General features: G+C 44.8%; 1 protein-coding gene across 1 annotated transcript in view; it reads left to right on the top strand.

Moving 5' to 3' along the window:
- The first annotated feature begins 8,530 nt into the window (after positions 1-8,530).
- LOC134396116 (alpha-2-macroglobulin-like) overlaps positions 8,531-20,843 on the top strand; it is a 116,370-nt gene continuing 104,057 nt past the window's right edge. The window contains exons 1-5 of the mRNA XM_063122478.1: positions 8,531-8,742; positions 12,834-13,014; positions 14,337-14,499; positions 16,598-16,650; positions 20,810-20,830. Of these exons, the coding sequence (XP_062978548.1) occupies positions 8,651-8,742; positions 12,834-13,014; positions 14,337-14,499; positions 16,598-16,650; positions 20,810-20,830 (510 nt within the window). The 5' untranslated portion in view covers positions 8,531-8,650. The remainder of the gene's footprint in view (positions 8,743-12,833; positions 13,015-14,336; positions 14,500-16,597; positions 16,651-20,809; positions 20,831-20,843) is intronic.

The raw sequence follows: 20,843 nt of genomic DNA on the forward strand, positions 1-20,843 counted from the left end.
TGTGTTTTCTAAGGGAAGTGGGAAACTGCCAGCGGAAGAAAGCATGAGATTTTGGAAGCAGGAATAGATCCCGAGGTGGGGGGTGCACTTATATGTTAAGAATGATTATATTGTATGATAGGATAGGTTATAGATAATATTTACTTAATATATATGTATTCAACATTTATTCAAAATGTATGTAGTATGTTGTGTTGTTGTTTCTTTTTTGTAAGATGTTTTAATTTGTAAAAAATAAATAAATAAATAATAAAAAAACAAGGCTGACAACTATTACCCAGAGGACCTTTTCTTCTGCCGCTCCCAGACTGTGGAATGGCCTACCGGGACAGATTCGTCAACTTAACCGTCTTCCGGAATTTAAGAAAGCCATAAAGACTGATCTCTTCCGGCAGGCCTACCCAGTTGAATTTTAAGATGCCTTTTAATAATGTGCTGCTTTTAATAATGTATTAGTTTTACATGTTTTAATCAATTATATGTATTTTATGGTGTTTGCATTTGTGTTGTACCCTGCCTTGATCCAGAGGTAGAGGCAGGTAACAAAATACATTAATTATTGTTGTTGTTGTTGTTGTTGTTGTTGTTGTTGTTATTACACTGTTATTACAGTGTTTTACAACAGATGCAAATGGAGGTCACTGATTCATAGGGTCACCAGAAATAGAAGCAGACTTGAAGGTACATAGGCCTCATTTACACCAAGCAGGATATTGCACTATGAAAGCAGTATGAAAGTGGTATATAAAAGGCAGGAGCCACACTACTACTTTACAGTGGTATTGTAGTGTACTGACAAGAGGCCTTCAAGAGACAGCTGGACAGCTAGGGATGCTTTAAGGTGGATTCCTGCATTGATCAGGGGGTTGGACTGGATGGCCTTACGGTCCCCTTCCAACTCTACTATTCTATGATTCTTTAATTCTATGCCAAATATTGGGGCCCATTAACACATACCACCTACCACTTTCATACTGCTACATACTGCTTGGTGTGGCTTCTGCCTTTTATATAGCACTTTCATGCTGCTTTCATAGTGCAATATCCTGCTTGGTATATATTAGGCCATAGCTAACTAACTAAGTTCAGGTAAGACTCACAAGAACTCAGTATCCGGAACTCAAATAATGAACTCATGAAATCTTTGTCATTGGCCTCAGGAAGCAAACTACACTACAATTATAGGTAATTGAGAAAGTACTAATTTAAGGCAGAACCCTGTGCATACTCACAGAATCATAGAATCATAGAATAGCAGAGTTGGAAGGGGCCTACAAGGCCATCCAGTCCAACCCCCTGCTCAATGCAGGAATCCACCCATAGTTTCTTACTCAGAAACAAGTCCTTCAGTTCTCAGCATGCCTAAGCCAGCCATGCTTGCATGTTGGGAGTTATTGTGTCCCCCTCCCCTCATCTAAATATTCATAGGATTGTACCCTTAGTGGGGAAATATTTCCCCTTAGAATTTATAATTCTTAATTGTTCATTTAAATCCCATCAAAGAAGACAGTTCTACCATTGTGTATATTGGAAGAGAATGCATTTGCATTACAGCACATGGGTAAGGTCAGGGTTCTGTAAATAAATGTCCCCACACAACCTGTGCAATGTTAGTTTTGGGTTAGGATATGCTTTTTTCTTCTTCACACACTCATCTCGGACACACAACACATGGAATCACTTCTCCCTGTTTTCACTACTCTTACCCCCTACATTTTTCGGTTTTTTCGGTTTTCTGTCTTTGAAAAACCTCATCTCTCACCCTCCTTTGTAGCAAGAAAGAACTACTTAAGAATAAAAGGATTAGGTAAAAATTGAGTTATAGGAAACTCAATTTCCATTAGCTTGGAAAAAGGAGACTAAGGGGAGACATGATAGAGGTGTACAAAATTATGCATGGTGTGGAGAATGTGGACAGGGAGACATTATTCTCCTTCTCTCAAAATACTAGAACCCAAAGGGATCTATTTATTTATTAATTTATTTATTTTATTACATTTTTATACCGCCCAATAGCCGAAGCTCTCTGGGCAGTTCATCCCATAAAGCTGATTGGTGGGAGATTCAAGACAGATGAAAGGACATCCTCTTTCACACAGTGCATAGTTAAATTATGGAATTCACTACCAGTGATGGCCACCAATCTGGATGGCTTTAAAAGGGGGGGTTGAATAAATTCCTGGAGGAGAAGGTGGTCTATGGCCACTAGTCCTGATGGCGAAATGCTACTCCAGTATCAGAGATAGTAAGCCTGTGTGCACCAGTTGCTGGGAAATATGGGTGGAAGGGCCCAGAGAACCACCCAGAGAGCTCCGGCTATTGGGCGGTATAGAAATGCAATAAATTTCTATATTTATTTTTTTTATTGCATTTCTATACTGCCCAACAGCCGAAGCTCTCTGGGCGGTTCACAAAATTAAGACAATTCAATTATAAAACAACAGTATAAAACCATAATATAAAATACAATATAAAAGCACAACCAAGATAAAAACAGCCGCAATGCAAAATTTAACATACAATTTAACATAAAATTTAACATACAAATTTAAAACAGCAAGTTCAAATTAATTTATGGACTGTTAAAATACTGGGAGAATAAAAAGGTCTTCACCTGGCGTCTAAAAGAATAGAGTGTAGGTGCCAGGTGAACCTCCTTAGGGAGCTCATTCCACAGCCGGGGTGCCACAGCAGAGAAGGCCCTGCTCCTCCTGGTAGCCACCTGCCTCACTTCCTTTGGCAGGGGCTCGCGGAGAAGGGCCCCTGAGGATAAATAAAATAAAGGGTGCTGTTGCACCAGGTCCTGCTTGTCCATCCCTGGCCGATGGCTGGTTGGCCACTGTGTGAACAGAGTGCTGGACTAGATGGACCCTTGCTCTGATCCAGCATCAGGGCCCTTCTGAAGTTTTTAATCATGCTAATGAAGTCATTGATCACAATTTAGTCAAGGTAGACGTGGCTGCTATAAAGTCCCCAGGTGCTGTTGTTCTTTCCCTCCATTGCATCCCACCCAATTGTGGTGATATTGACGGCATGATAGGAGAATAAAAGATAGATTGGACCTGTTTGCTGAAGTGCCAAGTATGTAAGATCCGTGACATGGATAGCAGCCACGAGGAAGGTGTTAAAATCTCTCTCCAAACAATAGTGGGAGATGTTACAAAAGCACCACCCGAATTGATCTAAACTGATCAAGGATCGGGAACTGGGATTGTTCAGGTTGCAAAAAAGGAGCCTAAGGGGACACATCATAGAGGTGTACAAAATGATGCATGGTGTGGAGAATGTGGAGAGGGAGACCAGATACAAAAAAGGGCAGAGCTCCTGCAGCTTTCAATGAATTTCACCAAGTGCTGGAAGCATACAACTGACCCCTGCTGAAATTCCCTTTTCTATTCAACTGTTAAAGACACAGGAGCCCTGTCCTCCTTTCCATATGGTCACCCCTCCCCCTGATGCATTGGAATGCAAATCCAAATAAGTTGTTTTAGAGCAGATGAGCATTTCTTTTTCCATATTACAGAGTTTCCAATGGGTTCTTCTTTAGCTAGGGTGGCCATATGAAATGCCGGACAGGGATCTTGTGGTTTTAACAATTGTATGGAAAAGGGAATTACAACAGGTGTCATTTGTACTCATGCAGCAACTGATGAAATTCCCTCTTCATCACAACAGTGAAAGCTGCAGGAGCCCTGCCCTCTAGAGCGACCAGATACAAAAGAGGGCAGGTCTCCTCAGCTTTCACTGTTGTGATGAAGAGGGAATTTCACAAGGCACTGCATGCATACAAATGACACCTGCTAAAATTCCCTTTTCAATACAACAGTTAAAGTTACAGGAGTCCTGTCCTCCTTTCCATATGGTCACCATAGGCCATGGGAACTGAGGAACTTAGGTCTGCACCCTTCCTCTATGTATTTTGTGAATTGGAAATAATTCTGTTTGGGAACTGCCCTCTTTTGTATCTGGTCACTCTGGTCGCGCTCCTGCAGCTTTAACTGGGTTGGGGAGGCGCCTGGTCTCAATTCTGCAAAACCTCAAGGTTTTTTGACCTTCCACCTTCTTTTTTGAGCACCCAGGGTTTCTACACCTTACTGCTACAATGTGCTGAATGGGCAAAACAGAACCACTGTGCTAGGGTGACCCTATGAAAAGGAGGAAAAGGGAATTTCAGCTGGTGTCATTTGTAGGCATGCAGCACCTGGTGAAACTCCCTCTTGACCAACCAGTTAAAGCTGAGGAAGCAAAAGAGGGCAGCTTTACCTGTTGTGATGAAGGGGGAATTTCACCAGGGGCGGATCTACACAGCGCACTGAAGGCGCTTGCATGCGCCTGCAGTGCGCCCCGAAAGCGATTGTGTAGATCCTGCCCTGGAAGAGGCAGAGGAACAGGCGGAGGAGGAGGAGGCTGGGGAATCTGGCCGCATCCTTGCCACTGCCGCTGCCGCCCACCTCCTGCTGCAAGCAAAAGAGCCACCCGGGTCAGAGAGCTTCTTCCGCTCTCTGCCCCCCTTCTTCCGCCAAGTGGCTCTTTCGCCGGCAGCAGGAGGCCAGCGGGGAGGTGGCGGCGTCAAGGACGCGGCCAGATTCCCCAGCCGCCTTCTCCTCCGCCTCTTCCAGGGCAGGATCTACACAATCGCTTTCAAGGCGCACTGCAGGCACACGCAAGAGCTTTCAGTGCACTGTGTAGATCCGCCCCAGGTGCTGCATGCATAACAACGACACCTGCTGAAATGTGCTTTTGTAGGCAACTGTTAAAGAAGATACAGGAGCCCTGCCATCTTTTCCCATAGGGTCACCCTGTTGTCTTAGCATCCGATGCCCTTTGCGCGGAAGAGGTGGTGTGGTGTCTCCTTTTTCTATTCCGCACCCTCCATTTGTGGCTTCCAATGTCCTGGCTTTTGTGCCAACCATTCCGGGCAGCTCTGAAGGATAGGAGCCTGTCCTGGGATACGGATTTGTGGCTGCATCCAGGTTCGGTGGAGTAGGCTCCCTGAATCTTGTGTGGGAACATACAGGGTTTTTAAAAGCAAATTATCCAACTGCACAAATGCAGTAAGGATCTCAATTCCCTGAATTTCATGCGCAAAAATATTCGCCACCCCTTGTTTTCAGTGTCATTTTGATTCAGAGAGGGTTTTTCCCCCTTTTGTGCATTAAACTGCAATCCTTCCCTCAATCTTTCACCAATCTTCTTGAAATTTTCAGGGTACGTAAAACCAGCATTTCTTTCTGGCACATGTAAATTTCAGCAAGATTGGTGAAATGTTTTCCATTTTATCAACATTAGAATGACCCACCCCCAATTATGGCTTTATAATTGTGGAATGCTAAATCTACTCACCGCCCTAGTCAAACACATCATTTCTCTTTCACGACTGGACAGATTATCACGAAAACTAGTAGCACCTTAAACTTAAAGGCAGATTGACAGGGCCATACGGATACCCAGGAAGGACGTTGGACCCAGAAAAGTACACCACTGATTGTCACCTACAGCCCCCAATTGAAACCACGTCAACAGAACATCAGGGAACTCCAACCCATCACCAGCACAGACACGCCTCTCTCACAGGCCTTGGGAGGCAGAACAGTCCTGGCCTCCAGACCACCTCCCAACCTGCTAACAAGCAATAGTACACAGGACAGAAACACACACAGAGGGACCAGTCCCTGCAATAGACCCAAGTGACAACTCTGCCCCCACACATCTATTCAGGCAACACTGTCACAGGACCCAACAACATCAGTCACACCATCAAAGGCACTTTCACCTGCATCCTTAAATAATTTGTGTGACATGCCATCCCTGACTCTGTCTATTGTTAAGTTCTTAATAAACATGTACACATAAGACAAGTCTTATCTTTTCCACCACTTTTTCCAACTGCACATTCCCCCCCCCCCAACTGCACATGTTGTGTCCAACTGCACACTAATATATATATATATATACCCGGGAACCTATGTTTTTTTGGCCCCTGCTAGAGGCAAACCAACGGGGCAGCGGTCCTGCTAGAACAGACCATAACACACAAACTGTTCAATGGCAGGCCAGGGCCCTTGTGTAATAGACATTGTCAATAGGGGTGTGCACAGACCCCCTGATCCGCTTCTCTTCCAGATCTGCAATTTGTGGATCGGGCCGCTTCACTCTGCCCCGCTCCGCCTATAGTCCGCTCTGCTCCGCTGCGGAGCTCCAGATCCAGATTGGAGCTCTACCTTTTTTCCCCATAGGTTTGCATTGAAATCCAAAAAAGTCTACAACTTTTTTTCTGTTAAAGTTAGAAACCTCAAATTCGGCATCATGACACCTCATGCAAGTATACACACGCTTGCCAAGTCTCAAGCCAATCCAAACCTCCTCTGATTTTTGAGGAATTTTTGAAAATCAGACACCCCATTTTCAAACATGGGATTTGCTCCGACATTTTGACAGATAAAACTTTTTGAAGTGGGTATCCTCACAGATGCCATCTAGATCCACATTCATGGCAAGATTCAAGCAAATCCCATCATCCCCTGATTTTTGGCGGGGCTTTAACCTTTAACTCACCCAAATCAAGTCCCATAATAGAACAACGTCAATTTTCACGTTAGAAACCTCAAGTAAGGCACCATGACACCTCATGGATGTATACACATGCATGCCAAGACTCAAGCCAATCCAAGCCTCCCCTGATTTTGGGGGAATTTTTGAAAATCGGACACCTCAGTATCTCAGGGATTTAAAGCTGCAGACAGCTCAATGGGGCCATTTCAAAGGAAATCCCAACATGCCATGAATTGGGGAGTAGATAAACCTATGAATCATATTTCACACTTGTAAAATTGATTTGGAACTTCAAAAAGTCTAAGTGAGCCCAAGAAGGACTTGTCCCCTGAGACAAAGCAAGACACACAAAAACCATCCCTGTGAGGTGGGCACAGAGGAGGAGGACAGGCAGGCAGAGAGGCAGGCAAAGATATGCCATAGATCTATGGGGGAGTCAGTCCCGGCAGACACCCCAAAACAACCGCACACAGGCGGAGGCGGGAAGGCAGGCATGGAGCAGACATTTCTGGGGGCACAAGGAAGTGAGCCAACGATGCCAGTAATGCAAACCATCCCTGTGAGGCGGGAGCAGCACAGAGAGATGCCTTTTCTTTTGCATCCCATAACTAGGAGCGAGGAGGATAAGAGTAAAGCTTTGTGATCCTTGCTTCAGAGTTGATTGACTGCACTGTGATCACAGCCATTATTAAACAACAACAACAACAATAGTAACATTAATAATAGCAGTACTAATTAATATTAATAGCAATAACAACAACAACAACAACAACAATAAGAGTTGAACCACAATGAAAGCCTGCCTGACTTCACTGAAGAGGAAAAGCCAGGAGAGCTTGGGCCATGGGGTGTAAATATAAAATGGAATAAATGAATAAATAAATAAACAAAGGAGGGGTGGAATTAAAAGCAGCAGTGTTGCTGAATAAACAACAAGAAGATTTTTTTAAAAAAGGCTATTTCTGTCTTTTACCAGTAAGAGGAGAGTGGACATGCCCAGTGGGAAGGGGGAATTATGCCAATTTGACTGGCCCTAAGTAAGTACCAGTCTTTAAGAACTACCTGACACTTCAACTCATGACAGGCATAGCTTCTCATCTGGTTTATCTTTGGAGGGCTCTGATGACCCTCCAAGGACAGGACAGTGTTTGTGCACTGGGCACGTCCACATGCCCTGGGGGACCTCATCCCCTTGCACCACATCTATTCAGTTCTTCACCAAGGTTAGGGTGGGTAGCAGTGCTGTGTTTCCTATCTGTTATTTATTTGCTTAATATATGATTTCAGGTTGTGTTTGTGCATTTGGTGGGGGTACTGTTTTAAAAAAACACTGGGAAAAGTCCAGTCAGACTAAGAAAGAGAAGTTTTCAGTATCCCAAGTTCCTAGTATCCCGTTTTGCCTATCCCCGCCTCCAACTTTGGGATCATGTGATCATGAATCTGCCTCTAAGCACTTCAAAAAGGTACCTCTCCCAGTTTTTTTACCCTATTTTTTTAAAAAAAATAGCAAGCAACTCGCACCACACAGAGAGCTGAGAGTAGGCTCAAAATGACCCCCATCCACGACTCTCTAAGCACAAGAACTTTCAGAAAGATAGCTTAAAAAACAACACAGTTATCCCCTATTCTTTTCCGCAATGCAATCCTATGGGCGAAATGATCCAAAATGGCGGGCGGAGCGCTCCGCGAAAAGAGAAATGCTTCTCCTATGGCCGCTTCTCTTCGCCATGCTTCTAAGGCTCCGGGGTCCACTTCTACTCCGCCTCTGGGCAAGGCGGAACAGGCCAATTCGCTTCTGATTCTCCGATTCTAATCGGAGCAGAGCACATCCCTAACTGTCAATGCCCTCTCCTTGCTTCCCTGTTTGCTTGCCAAGGGATTTTCTGTGTACTCTTTTGGCAGAACGTCCAGCCTCTGGTCTTGATTGTCGCAATGTCGCTCTCCCCGCCTTTTTCTTTTCTCCTCCGCCTTGTGGGCAACATGGCAGGGAGCTGCTATAAAGGGTACTGCCAGGCTGGCAGAAGAGGGAGCAGCCAGAGGTGCAAAGATCCAGTTTCTGCCTCCGTCTGATCCAACCACAGGCCGCCCTCTCAGCACCATGGGGACGGGACGGAGACTCGGGGGATTCACCAGCTTTCTCCTGCTCCTCTTTCTCCTTCCTTGGGACACCGCGGCATCCGCCCCAGAACCGTAAGCCGCTTGCTGGGTTTCTCAGACTCTCCCCGCCTCCAGAGAGCAAACCCCAAGTCTCTCTGCACAGCTTTACAGAGCAGTGAATTAGCGCTACTGGCGTTTGACCCATGGTATTCACTGCCACAAGAAGCAGCCGCGAATTCCATCTGCAAAGAAATTAGCGGTGTGAATCTCTCCCCCCCCCCGGTAATGCTGCGCAGAGGGGCTGACAAAGGTTTGGATCCGGATTTAAGCTGGATCAGGTGCACTGGTAGAAATGGACTTCCCCACCCCCCTCCTACCCACAGTAGCCCCTCCAGAATTACCCTTGTCTGAACTTGGAGAGGGTGGGTGGAACGGGTGGCTTCCAAACCAGCCTTCAACTCTGGCTTGACCCCAGTCAGTCTAGGTCTTGTAGTTTAATATTGCCTTATGAGGAAATGGCTATCTGTTTCATTATTATTATTATTATTATTATTATTATTATTATTATTATTATTATTATTGCATTTATATCCTGCCTTTTTTCCTGCAAGGAACCAAAGGCGGCATACATAATCCTCCTCCTCTGCTCCATTTTATCCTCACAACAACAACCCTGTGAGGAGGGTTGGGCTGAGAGTCTGTGGCCGTAGCTCATCCTGGGTTCATCCCTGCCTGAGCACTGGATGCCCTGTGTGGCACTTAGATGAACAGGTTTGACCCCAGGACAATCCTGGGATAAACCTTAGGTCTAGCTATGACCTGTGTCTGACCCAAAGTCACCCAGTGGTAGGGTGACCATATGAAAAGGAGGACAGGGCTCCTGTATCTTTTAAGTTGCATAGAAAAGGGAATTTCAGCAAGTGTCATTTGAATGCATGTAGCACCTGGTGAAATTTTGTCTTCATCATAACAGTTAAAGCTGCAGGAGACCTGCCCTCTTGGCAAGATACAAAAGAGAGGAGGGTGCCTGCAGCTTTAACTTTTGTGAGAAGAGGGAATTTCATCAGATGCTGTATGCATACAAATGACACCTGCTGAAAATCCCTTTTCTCTACCACTGTTAAAGATACAGGAGCCTTGTCCTCCTTTTCATAGGTTCACCCTACCCAGTGGGTTTCCGTGGCTGAGTGGGGATTAGAACCCATCTCTCCCAACTCCCAGTCTGACATTTTAGCCACTACACCACACTGGCTTTATCCCTTTTTCCATATGGGAACTCAGATTCCAGCCATTATATCCTGAATTGGAGAAAGAGTCTCCAGCAGCACCAGCAGCTGTGTTAGATTTGTCGACATGCCCACCTCCCCAAGGGGAAAATGTGTCCTTCTCACATTCCCTTCAGACAGAAGAAAGAAAACACTTTGGGTGGGACAGCTAATACCCCAGAAGATGGAAACAAACTTCAAAGTGATCTTGATAGGCTGGAGTGCTGGGCTGAAAACAACAGAATGAAATTTAATATTTATTTATTTATATTTATTTATTTATTACATTTTTATACCGCCCAATAGCCGAAGCTCTCTGGGCAGTTCACAAAATAGGGATAAATGTCAAGTTCTACTGCCATGACACAGGCTCTGAACACCAGGCCCAGCCGCGGCTACTCCCTGCTCAAGCCAAGCACCACCGCTTGATACGCCTGAGGCGACAGATAAAAACCACCTTCCTCCAAACTATGTGGAGAAAGGGGTTTAAATAGGGTGACCATATGAAAAGGAGGACAGGGCTCCTGTATCTTTAACAGTTGTATTGAAAAGGAAATTTCAGCAGGTGTCATTTGTATATATGGGGAAACTGATGAAATTTCCTCTTCATCACACCAGTTAAAGCTGCAGGAGCCCTGCCCTCTTTTAAATCTGGTCACTCTAGTATAGCTCCTGCACCTTTTTCTGTTGTGATGAAGACAGAATTTCATCAGGTTCTCCATATATACAAATCACATCTGCTGAAATTCCCTTTTCTATGCAACTGTTAAAGATACAGGAGCCCTGTCTTCCTTTTCATATGGTCACCCTAGGTTTAAATGGAGAAGGATTTCAATAATAAATTAAAACATTGTGAGTTATATGTGCTGAGGTGAATTATTGTCAGAGTGGGTGCTAAATGTATACACTTCAGATAATATATGCCAAACAGACACGTGGGATTTTTGTGGTAGTTAAAAACAAAATAATTAAAATTTATTTTAAAAGTTCACAAGCTTTGTTTGAAAATCAAACATTTAAAAACCTTTTTGAAACCTTTCATCCAATCCTTTCACTCATTCACATACACGCTTTCCTTTCTCTCACACATTCACTCTTGAACTTTCTTTATTATCAGTACTGTTTAATATACATCAACTATGTGCACACCACACTAAACCCTGAACCTCAAATTCTCTCTACCCTGAACCTCAAATTCTCCAGACCCAAGTACTCTAAACACAGAGTAGCGTGACCATATGGAAAGGAGTACAGGGCACCTGTATCTTTAACAGTTGCATAGAAAAGGGAATTTCAGCAGGTGTCATTTGTAGGCATGTTGCACCTGGTGAAATTTCCTCTTCATCACAACTGTTAAAGCTGCAGGAACTATACTGCAGCTATACTGTGACCAGATTTAAAAGAGGGCAGAGCACCTGCAGCTTTAACTGTGGTGATGAAGAGGAAATTTCACCATGTTCTCCATCTATACAAATGACACCTGCCGAATTTCCCTTTTCAATACAACTGTTAAAGATACAGGAGCCCTGTCCTCCTTTTCATATGGTCACCCTAACACAGAGAGCTAACACAGAGAGAGCACTAAGGACTCTCTGTGTGTTAGCTCTCTGAAAGCACCTAAGAGCACCTAAAAAGTCTCTCACAATCCCCTCAGTCCTTCCCTTATATAACATTCCTCCTCCCTCCTCAGACATTTTACCTCCGCCCACTCAGGCCAACATCCTAAAAACCACATACTTACAAACTTCAGACATACATTTGGGAACTGACTTGTGGGGTGTAACGCCACATCTACATCTAGGAAATAGAAACCAAATGCACAGTCACAAGATGGGGGATACTTGGCTCAGCAATACTACAAACGATAAGGATCTTGGAATTGTTGTAAATCGCAAGCTGAATATGAGCCAACAGTGCGATATGGCTGCAAGAAAGGCAAATGCTATTTTGGGCTGCATTAATAGAAGTATAGCTTCCAAATCACGTGAGGTACTGGTTCCTCTCTATTCGGCCTAATAAGGTTAGGCCTCACCTTTTTATTTATTTATTTATTTATTTATTTATTTATTTATTTATATAGCACCATCAGTGTACATGGTGCTGTACAGAGTAAAACAATAAAATAGCAAAACCCTGCCGCATAGGCGTACATTCTAATAGAATCATAATAAAACAATAAGAAGGGGAAGAGAATGCACCAAACAGGCACAGGGTAGAGAAAAACTAATAGTATAAAAGTAAGATCAAAATCAGGTTTTAAAAGCTTTAGAAAAAAAAGTTTGTAGCTGAGCTTTAAAAACTGCGATTGAACTTGTAGTTCTCAAATTCAGTCGCAAATTCAATCTTGAATATTGCGTCCAGGTCTGGTCACTACAATTCAAGAAGGACGCAGACAAGCTGGAGCGTGTTCAGAGGAGGGCGACCAGGATGATCAGGGGTCTGGAAACAAAGCCCTATGAGGAGAGACTGAAAGAACTGGGCATGTTTAGCCTAGAGAAGAGAAGACTGAGAGGAGACATGAGAGCACTTTTCAAATACTTGAAAGGTTGTCACACAGAGGAGGGCCAGGATCTAATCTTGATCCTCCCAAAGTGCAGGACATGGAATAATAGGCTGAAATTACAGGAAGCCAGATTCTGGCTGGACATCCGGAAAAACTTCCTGACTATTAGAGCAGCATGACGATGGAATGAGTTACCTAGGGAGGTTGTGGGCTCTCCCACACTAGAGGCCTTCAAGAGGCAGCTGGACAACCATCTTTCAGGGATGCTTTAGGGTGGATTACTGCATTTAGCCGGGGGGTTGGACTTGATGGCCTTGTAGGCCCCTTCCAACTCTGCTATTCTATGATTCTATAAGACACCCACCGTCCTCCTAGTCCTGTGACAGAAACTCTTCCCTCCCACTTCCGTTCTCCAGACAGTATTTGGTCCTGGTGCCCGTCCTGATCCACACGGAGACCTCTGAGAAAATCTGCGTCCAGCTGAGCCACCTGAACGAGTCGGTCACCCTGAGTGTCACACTAGAACATGGAGCAGAGAACAGAAGCCTCAGAGAAGTGACGACAGAGAAAGATGTTTTCGAGTGCGTCCCATTCAAGGTGAGAGTATCTGTTTCTCATCTGAACCGCGTGTTCCCAGGTATTCTGCCAAGAAATGCCGTGACTGCTATGTGCAACAGTAAAAAAATGACTCAGAAATGTAATATCTAGGAATAAGTGATAATACATCATTTTTACCCTGTTTTTTCTAATACAATGCTCCTTGAAACAATAAAAAGAAGCAACGCACAATTAAGAAGCATTCCATAGTAGGATCGGCCAGTGTGCAAGCTTTCCGGCTACATGGGATTCTTTACCAGGCTGGATGGCCAGGAAAAACATTTGGTCAGAACTAGTTGCAAGAGCTGACAGGAGAACATCAAGTCGCAAAGTTAAAATCCTGTTCACACAAGTGGGGCGAAACACATAGGTAGAGGAACGGTCTGGTGTGTGTGTGTAGGGTGACCCTATGGAAAGGAGGGCAGGGCTCCTGTATCTTTAACAGTTGTATTGAACCATTTGTCAGGTATGCTTTAGGGTGGATTCCTGTACTGAGCCTTATATGGCTCAATGGCCTTATAGGCCCCTTCCAACTCTACTATTCTATGATTCTATGAAAGGGGAATTTCAGCGCACACACACACACACACACACACACACACACACACACACACACAGGGTGACCATATGAAAAGGAGGACAGGGCTCCTGTATCTTTAACAGTTGCATAGAAAAGGGAATTTCAGCCGGTGTCATTTGTATATATGGAGAACCTGGTGAAATTCCCTCTTCATCACCACAGTTAAACCTGCAGGAGCTATACTGTAGCTATACTGTGACCAGATACAAAAGAGGTCAGGGCACCTGCAGCTTTAACTGTGGTGATGAAGAGGAAATTTCAACAGGTTCTCCATATATACAAATGACACCTGCTGAAATTCCCTTTTTAATACAACTGTTAAAGATACAGGAGACTGAAAGAACTGGGCATGTTTAGCCTTGAACAGAGAAAACTGATGGGAGACATGATAGCACTCTTCAAATACTTGAAAGGTTGTCACACAGAGGAGGGCCAGGATCTCTTCTCGATCCTCCCAGAGTGCAGGGCACAGAATAATGGGCTCAATTCCAGCTGAACATCAGGAAAAACCTCCTGACTATTTGAGCAGTATGACAATGGAACCAGTGACCTAGGGAGGTTGTGGGCTCTCTCACACTAGAGGCCTTTAAGAGGCAGCTGGACAGCCATCTGTCAGGGATGCTTTAAGGTGGATTCCTGCATTGAATGGGGGGTTGGACTTGATGGCCTTATAGGCCCCTTCCAACACTATGATTCTATGATTCTATGAAGGCTGCTGACTTCCTCCTTTCCTGTGCTGCAGATTCCCAAATGGACCAGTCCGGGCGCCACAAAGGTGTTTCTCACCGTGCTGGTGGAGGGGGCGACGTTGCATTTTTGGAGCCGGAAAACAGTGCTGGTCAAGAACGTGGAAGGCCTGGTCTTTGTCCAGACGGACAAACCCATCTACAAGCCCGGACAGGAAGGTAAGTAGGAGTGGCTCCAGTGGGGAAAGGACAATTGGCAAATCCTGCGTCGCCTTTGCAAAAGCCTCTTCGGACGAGTCTTGTCGGTGTCCATGTTGGTCCTTCCCCATGCCTGGAGACACGTTCTTTGTTGCCTCGTCGATAGCAGTGGAGTGTAGTTGCTCGTCCTGACAGTCCCCGTAGCCACGCCCCCAAGGAGGGGCCAAACATTCCAGCGGCTGTGTGGATCCCTCTTAGCTAGCCAATTTTTGCCTGTCTTTTGTAAGACTCCTGTGTCTTAATCGCCCATTCAAGTCCAAGCCGCCCCAAAGTACGTTGCCTTGCAACAGGGATTGCAGAAAACAATGTCCCAGTTTGCATGGCACCACACCTGCTGGGCTATTTTAGCTGTGGGTGCTGTTGTGTTGTCCTGGGGCCTGCGGGCGCCCCTGTAGTTTGCCAAGCACTTCGCAGAATGCACCGGCCGCCATTTTGAATACAACAGCGTCTAGGGTGACCATATGAAAAGGAGGATAGGGCTCCTGTTTCTTTAACTGTGGTGCTGAAGAGGAAATTTCAGCAGATGTCATTTGTATATATGGGGAATCTGGGGAAATTTCCTCTTCATTACCACAGTTAAAGCTGCAGGTGCCCTGCCCTCTTTTGAATCTGGTCACTCTATTATAGCTCCTGCAGCTTTAACTGTGGTGATGAAGAGGGAATTTCCCCAGGTTCTCCATATATACAAATGACACCTGCTGAAATTCCCTTTTCTATGCAACTGTTAAAGATACAGGAGCCCTGTCCTCCTTTTCATATGGTCACCCTAACAGCGTCAGTGTGCTCATAGGTTGCCGTGTTGTGCAGACCCAGCATCATGGGCTGTTTGCGGGCGCCTACATAACCCTAAAACAAAGTATGGATCATTTGAAAGTTGTCTGCTCCCTCAAATCAACCCATGACATTGGGTTCGCACAACACAGGAAGCTATGAGCACACCGGCGCTTTCATATTCAAAATGGCGGCCAGCGCATTCTGCCAAGACCTGGTGGGAGATTAACCCATGGTGACTTATTGTTACGTACAAGCAAGACCAATATCTTGGGAAAATACACACACGCACACACACACACACACACACACACACACACACACACACACAGAGCTATTGTGAAGATTGCAGCCAAGCTCAGAGGGAACAGGGAGTGTGGCAGATGCCATCATTGTCCCTGCTAAGAAAAGAGTGATGGAGAGCGGCTTCCCTTCCAGCCTTGCCTCTGCCCTGCCACTGCTTCTTGACCTCTAAGGAAAGGCCTGGGTTGGTACCTCTGGCTCATGCTATTTATGAGACCAGCTGCGTCAGCCAGAGAGACTAGAGAGACAAGAGAAAGAAACGCCTATGGATTCACACATCATCATCAAATTTATTTCTTACCCGCCTCTCCATTCTGATCGAGGCGGGGAACAACAGTAAATATAAATATATAAAACTGAATTAAAACATAATATTCATTGTTAAAAAATCCTAAAATCATTCTAAAAACATCCTAAAATTCCACTGGATAGCCCTGCCGGAAGAGAGCAGTCTTTATAGCTTTCTTGAATGCTAAAAGACTGTCAAGCTGACGAGTCTCCTCCAGCGGGCCATTCCACAGTCTGGGAGCAGCAGAAGAGAAGGTCCTCTGGGTTATGGTTGTCAGCCTAGTCTTTGCTGACTGAAGTAGATTCTCCCCAGAGGACCTGAGTGTGCGGGGCGGATTGTACGGGAGAAGGCGATCCCACAGGTAGCCTGGACCCAAATCATATAGGGCTTTAAAGGCAATAACCAACACTTTATACTTTGCTCAGAAACTAATTGGCAGTCCGTGAAGATATTTTAAAATTGGTGTAATGTGGTCACCCCTGGGTGTACCGGTGACCAGCCTGGCTGCCATATTTTGAAGTAGTTGAAGTTTCCGGACTAGGCCCATGTCTTCTTTTGGCGTGAGAGATGCTGCCAGGGAACTTTCCGCATGCTGGGCATGCGCTCCGCCACGGAGCCCTGACATGCAGACGCCAAGCCCGCCCGCCCACGTGGCTGCAGAGTCGCATTGAAACGTCTCCTTTCTTCCTTTTCCAGTTCAGTTCCGCATCGTTTGTCTGGATGAAGATTTCCATCCCATAAACGAGAAGGTACGTTCCATCATTTTATTTTATTTTATTTATATATTTTTTTTTCATCTGCCCCAAAACCAACATGCTCTGGGCAGATTACAAACAGTTAAAATGACTGAAATGCCATAGGAACAGTTAAAAACATAACGGACAATACCAATATTTAAAAGACTAAAAGACAACACAAGAGTCATGTCTAGATCAATTCACACCACCAGCTGTTAGGCTGCCTTTTAAAAAACACAATCAAATTTGTGCAGCTGCTTAGATAGACCACTTTGCCCAGTGCCGGCTCCAGGATTTGAGCTCCCTTGGCCCAGATACCCACAATGGGTCCCCTCCTTCAGTGAGTCTTATCTTCAGAGGAGATGAGACTTATGTTCAGAGGAGGGCAACCAGGATGATCAGGGGTCTGGAAACAGCCCTGTGAAGAGAGACTGAAAGAACTGGGCATGTTTACACTGGAGAAGAGAAAATGGAGGGGAGACATGAGAGCACTCTTCAAATACTTCAAAGGTTGTCACACAGAGGAGGGCCAGGATCTCTTCTCGATCCTCCCAGAGTGCAGGACACGGAATAATGGGCTCAAGTGACAGGAAGCCAGATTCCGGCTGGACATCAGGAAAAACATCATGATTGTTAGAGCAGTGCGACAATGGAATCAGTTACCTAGGGAGGTTGTGGGCTCTCCCACACTAGAGGCCTTCAAGAGGCAGCTGGACAAGCATCTGTCAGGGATGCTTTAGGGTGGATTCCTGCATTGAGCAGGGGGTTGGGCTTGATGGCCTTGTAGGCCCCCTCCAACTCTGCTATTCTATGATTCTTACTCCCATTGTCAACAGGTGCTACTGTAGAGTGACCCTGTGAAAAGAAGGACCGGGCTCCTGTATCTTTAACAGTTGTACTGAAAGGAGAATTTCACCAAGTGTTATTTATGCATGCAGCACCTGGTGAAATTCCCTCTTCATCACAACCGTTAGAGCTGTAGGAACCCTGCTTAGTGAACTAGATACAAAAGGGGGCAAGGCTCCTGCAGCATTAACTGTTGTGATGAAGAGGGAATTTCACCAGCTGCTGCATGCAGAAATAACACTTGGTGAAATTCCCCTTTTCAGTACAACTGTTAAAGGTACAGGAGCCCTGTCCTCTGTTCCATATGGTCTCCCTAATTCTAATGCTCCCTGTCCATGATGTTGGCTTAACGTTACACTCGTCTGTTTCTGCAGCATTATATCCTGTTGGTGGGTGTTATGTAGCCACTATGGTTAAGAATGGTTCACATGACATGCTAAGCCATAATGTTTTGCTCAAAATGCTTAACCACCGTGGTTAGCGTGTCATCTGAACATGGTCAGGCAGTTGCATTCCTAGACTAGCATGCTGTCTAGGGTGACCATATGGAAAGGAGGACAGGGCTCCTGTATCTTTAACAGTTGCATAGAAAAGGGAATTTCAGCAGGTGTCCTTTGTATACATGCAGCATCTGGCGAGATTCCCTCTTCATCACAACTGTTAAAGCTGCAGGAGCCCTGCCCTCTTTTGTATCTGGTCACACTAGGCAGGGCTCCTGCGGCTTTAATGGTTGTGATGAAGAGGGAGTCACGCCAGGTGCTGCATGCATACAAATGACACCTGCTGAAATTCTCTTTTCTTTACAACTGTTAAAGATACAGGAGCTCTATCCTCCGTTCCAGATGGTCACCCTAGGTGATCCACAAGGTTGCAATGGTAAAGCGGATGAGAGTCTTGTCAGTGGGCCCCTGAAGGTCCTCAATCGTGCTTTCCTTTGATGCTGAGATGTCCTTGCCCTAAGAGCAGCCTATTAAATGAGTAACGTCTCTATCAGACTTTCCCAACTTTGTTCTCCAGATGTTTTGAATCAACTCCCATCTTTCCTGACTACTGGCCTTGGTGATTGGGGCTGACAGATGTTAGAGTCCAAAACTCCCAAAGATCACCAGTGAGCAAAAGTCTGCCCTGCACGAAAGGCCTGGTTGCCATTTTGGGGCCACTGGAGGCAGAACCAGTGGGTCCCTGAAATGAATGTGACCTGCCTTCACTATTTATGACAAGTTGCAAGACGTACGCTAGGCTGATCAGGGCTCCTGTACGTTTATGAGACAAAGAGGAGGCTAGCTCTGGTGCCATGAAAGGTCAAAAGAGGTTTCTTTATTTTTCTTATCTGAAATGCAAAAAATGTTCAAAAAACTTTCAACCAAACTTGTACACACGCTCAATGTTTTGGATCTGGAGATCCTTCATCAGGAGCTATAAGACATTCAAGTAAAATACGTATAAAAATCATATTACATTGTAAACAAGTTCATCCAACTTAAAATTAAATAAAAGGAAACAACACTCATAGTCTAATACAGTGGTTCCCAAACTTTTTCAGGTAACCGCCCCCTTGGTTCCACAAACTCATGCCCAGTGCCCCCTACCCTACACTATAAAAATCATTATTCAGAATAGCGGTTTTCAATTACCCACTAAGGAAAATAACAACAATAAAATTTGAAACAGTAACAATTAATTGAATATTTATTCAAAATCCAAAGCACCTGCCTCAGGCTTGCCAAGGGAGGGTGGGAAAAGAGAGCGAACGCCTCTGTTTTGCAGCCGGCGTGGCAGGGCACACCAAGCATGGTATGTCTCTTCATTAGCATTTTGGTGCTTTTGAAACATTTCAATTCACCGTTACAAGGACTCTTCTTAAACAGTATTAATACATGTCTGGTACCTTCCCCTATATGGCTTGGGACCAAACTACCCTCTTCCATAAAAATGTCCCTGGGTTTTAAGACCTCCTGGAGAGGTGCTTCTCGGAAAAGACCACCTCGCGCGCCCCTTGCTGCCCCTTTGCCTCTTAACGCCCCCATGCAATCCCACCATCACCACGGGGGCGGTACCGCCCACTTTGGGAACCACTACTCTAATACAATATATGGACCTTTACACTAAGTTTTCACTGGACTAACCTACTCATGATATAATCCACTCAACCACTTGTATTAGACGAAACGCTCATAGCTTATTGAGTTTGTATTTTTTATTATTACCGTAAGTGTAGTTATTTATATTAACTCGGCACTCTCCTCCACTCCCTAAATTTGTTCCCAGCTATATAGTCATAAATAAGTTCTTTTATTTAGTTACAGGTTATTTCATAGCACCAGCGCTATTCTCCTCTTTTCCTCATAGCCTTTTTGTGGTCCTTTCCCCCTCTTTTTCAACTCCTGTATCTTTAACAGTTGGAGAGAAAAAGGAATTTCAGCAGGTGTCATTGTTATGCCTGCAACACCTGGTGAAATTCCCTCTTCATCCCAACTGTTAAAGCCGCAGGAGCCCTGCCCTCTTTTGTATCTGGTCACTCTAGTATAGCTCCTGCAGCTTTAACTGTTGTGCTGAAGAGGGAATTTCACCAGCTCCTGCAGGCATACAAATGACACCTGCTGAAAGTCCCTTTTCAATATGACTGTTGAAGATACAGGAGTAGGGTGACCATATGAAAAGGAGGACCGTTCTCCTGTATCTTTAACAATTGCATTGAAAAGGGAATTTCTGCAGGTGTCATTTGTATATATGGAGAACCTGGTGAAATTCCCTCTTCATCACAACAGTTAAAGCTGCAGGTGCCCTGCCCTCTTTTAAACCTGGTCACTCTAGTATAGCTCCTGCAGCTTTAACTGTGGTGATGAAGAGAGAATTTCACCAGGTTCCCCACATATACAAATGACACCTGCAGAAATTCCCTTTTCAATGCAACTGGTAAAGATACAGGAGCCCTGTCCTCCTTTTCATATGGTCACCCTACCACTACACATTTTATATGGGTTTTATTTTAAGGTTCTATTGTTATATTCTTTTAAAATCCAGTTAAGGTCTTTTATCAGAATGACAGGGACAACACTTTGTAGCAAAGCACTATATCTATTATTATTATTATTATTATTATTATTATTATTATTATTATTGAAGGAGGATGTTTGGAGTGGGCACTAAACCACTCAAAAATAAATGGCTATTGTACCTCAGTATCAACATTTTGAACTGCTACAATTCAGCTACTTAGAATGACAGAACGTGGTGAAGGCTCCCTGCCTTAATATACATAGCCCTTGTGTGTAGTTTTTCATTCTTTCCTGTCTCTTCTTTCTCCTGTTTTTTGTCTCCACAGATTCCTTTGGTTTACATCGAGGTACGTGGCTTAT

Source organism: Elgaria multicarinata, chromosome 3 (assembly GCF_023053635.1).
Source record: "Elgaria multicarinata webbii isolate HBS135686 ecotype San Diego chromosome 3, rElgMul1.1.pri, whole genome shotgun sequence".
Lineage (NCBI taxonomy): Eukaryota > Metazoa > Chordata > Lepidosauria > Squamata > Anguidae > Elgaria > Elgaria multicarinata.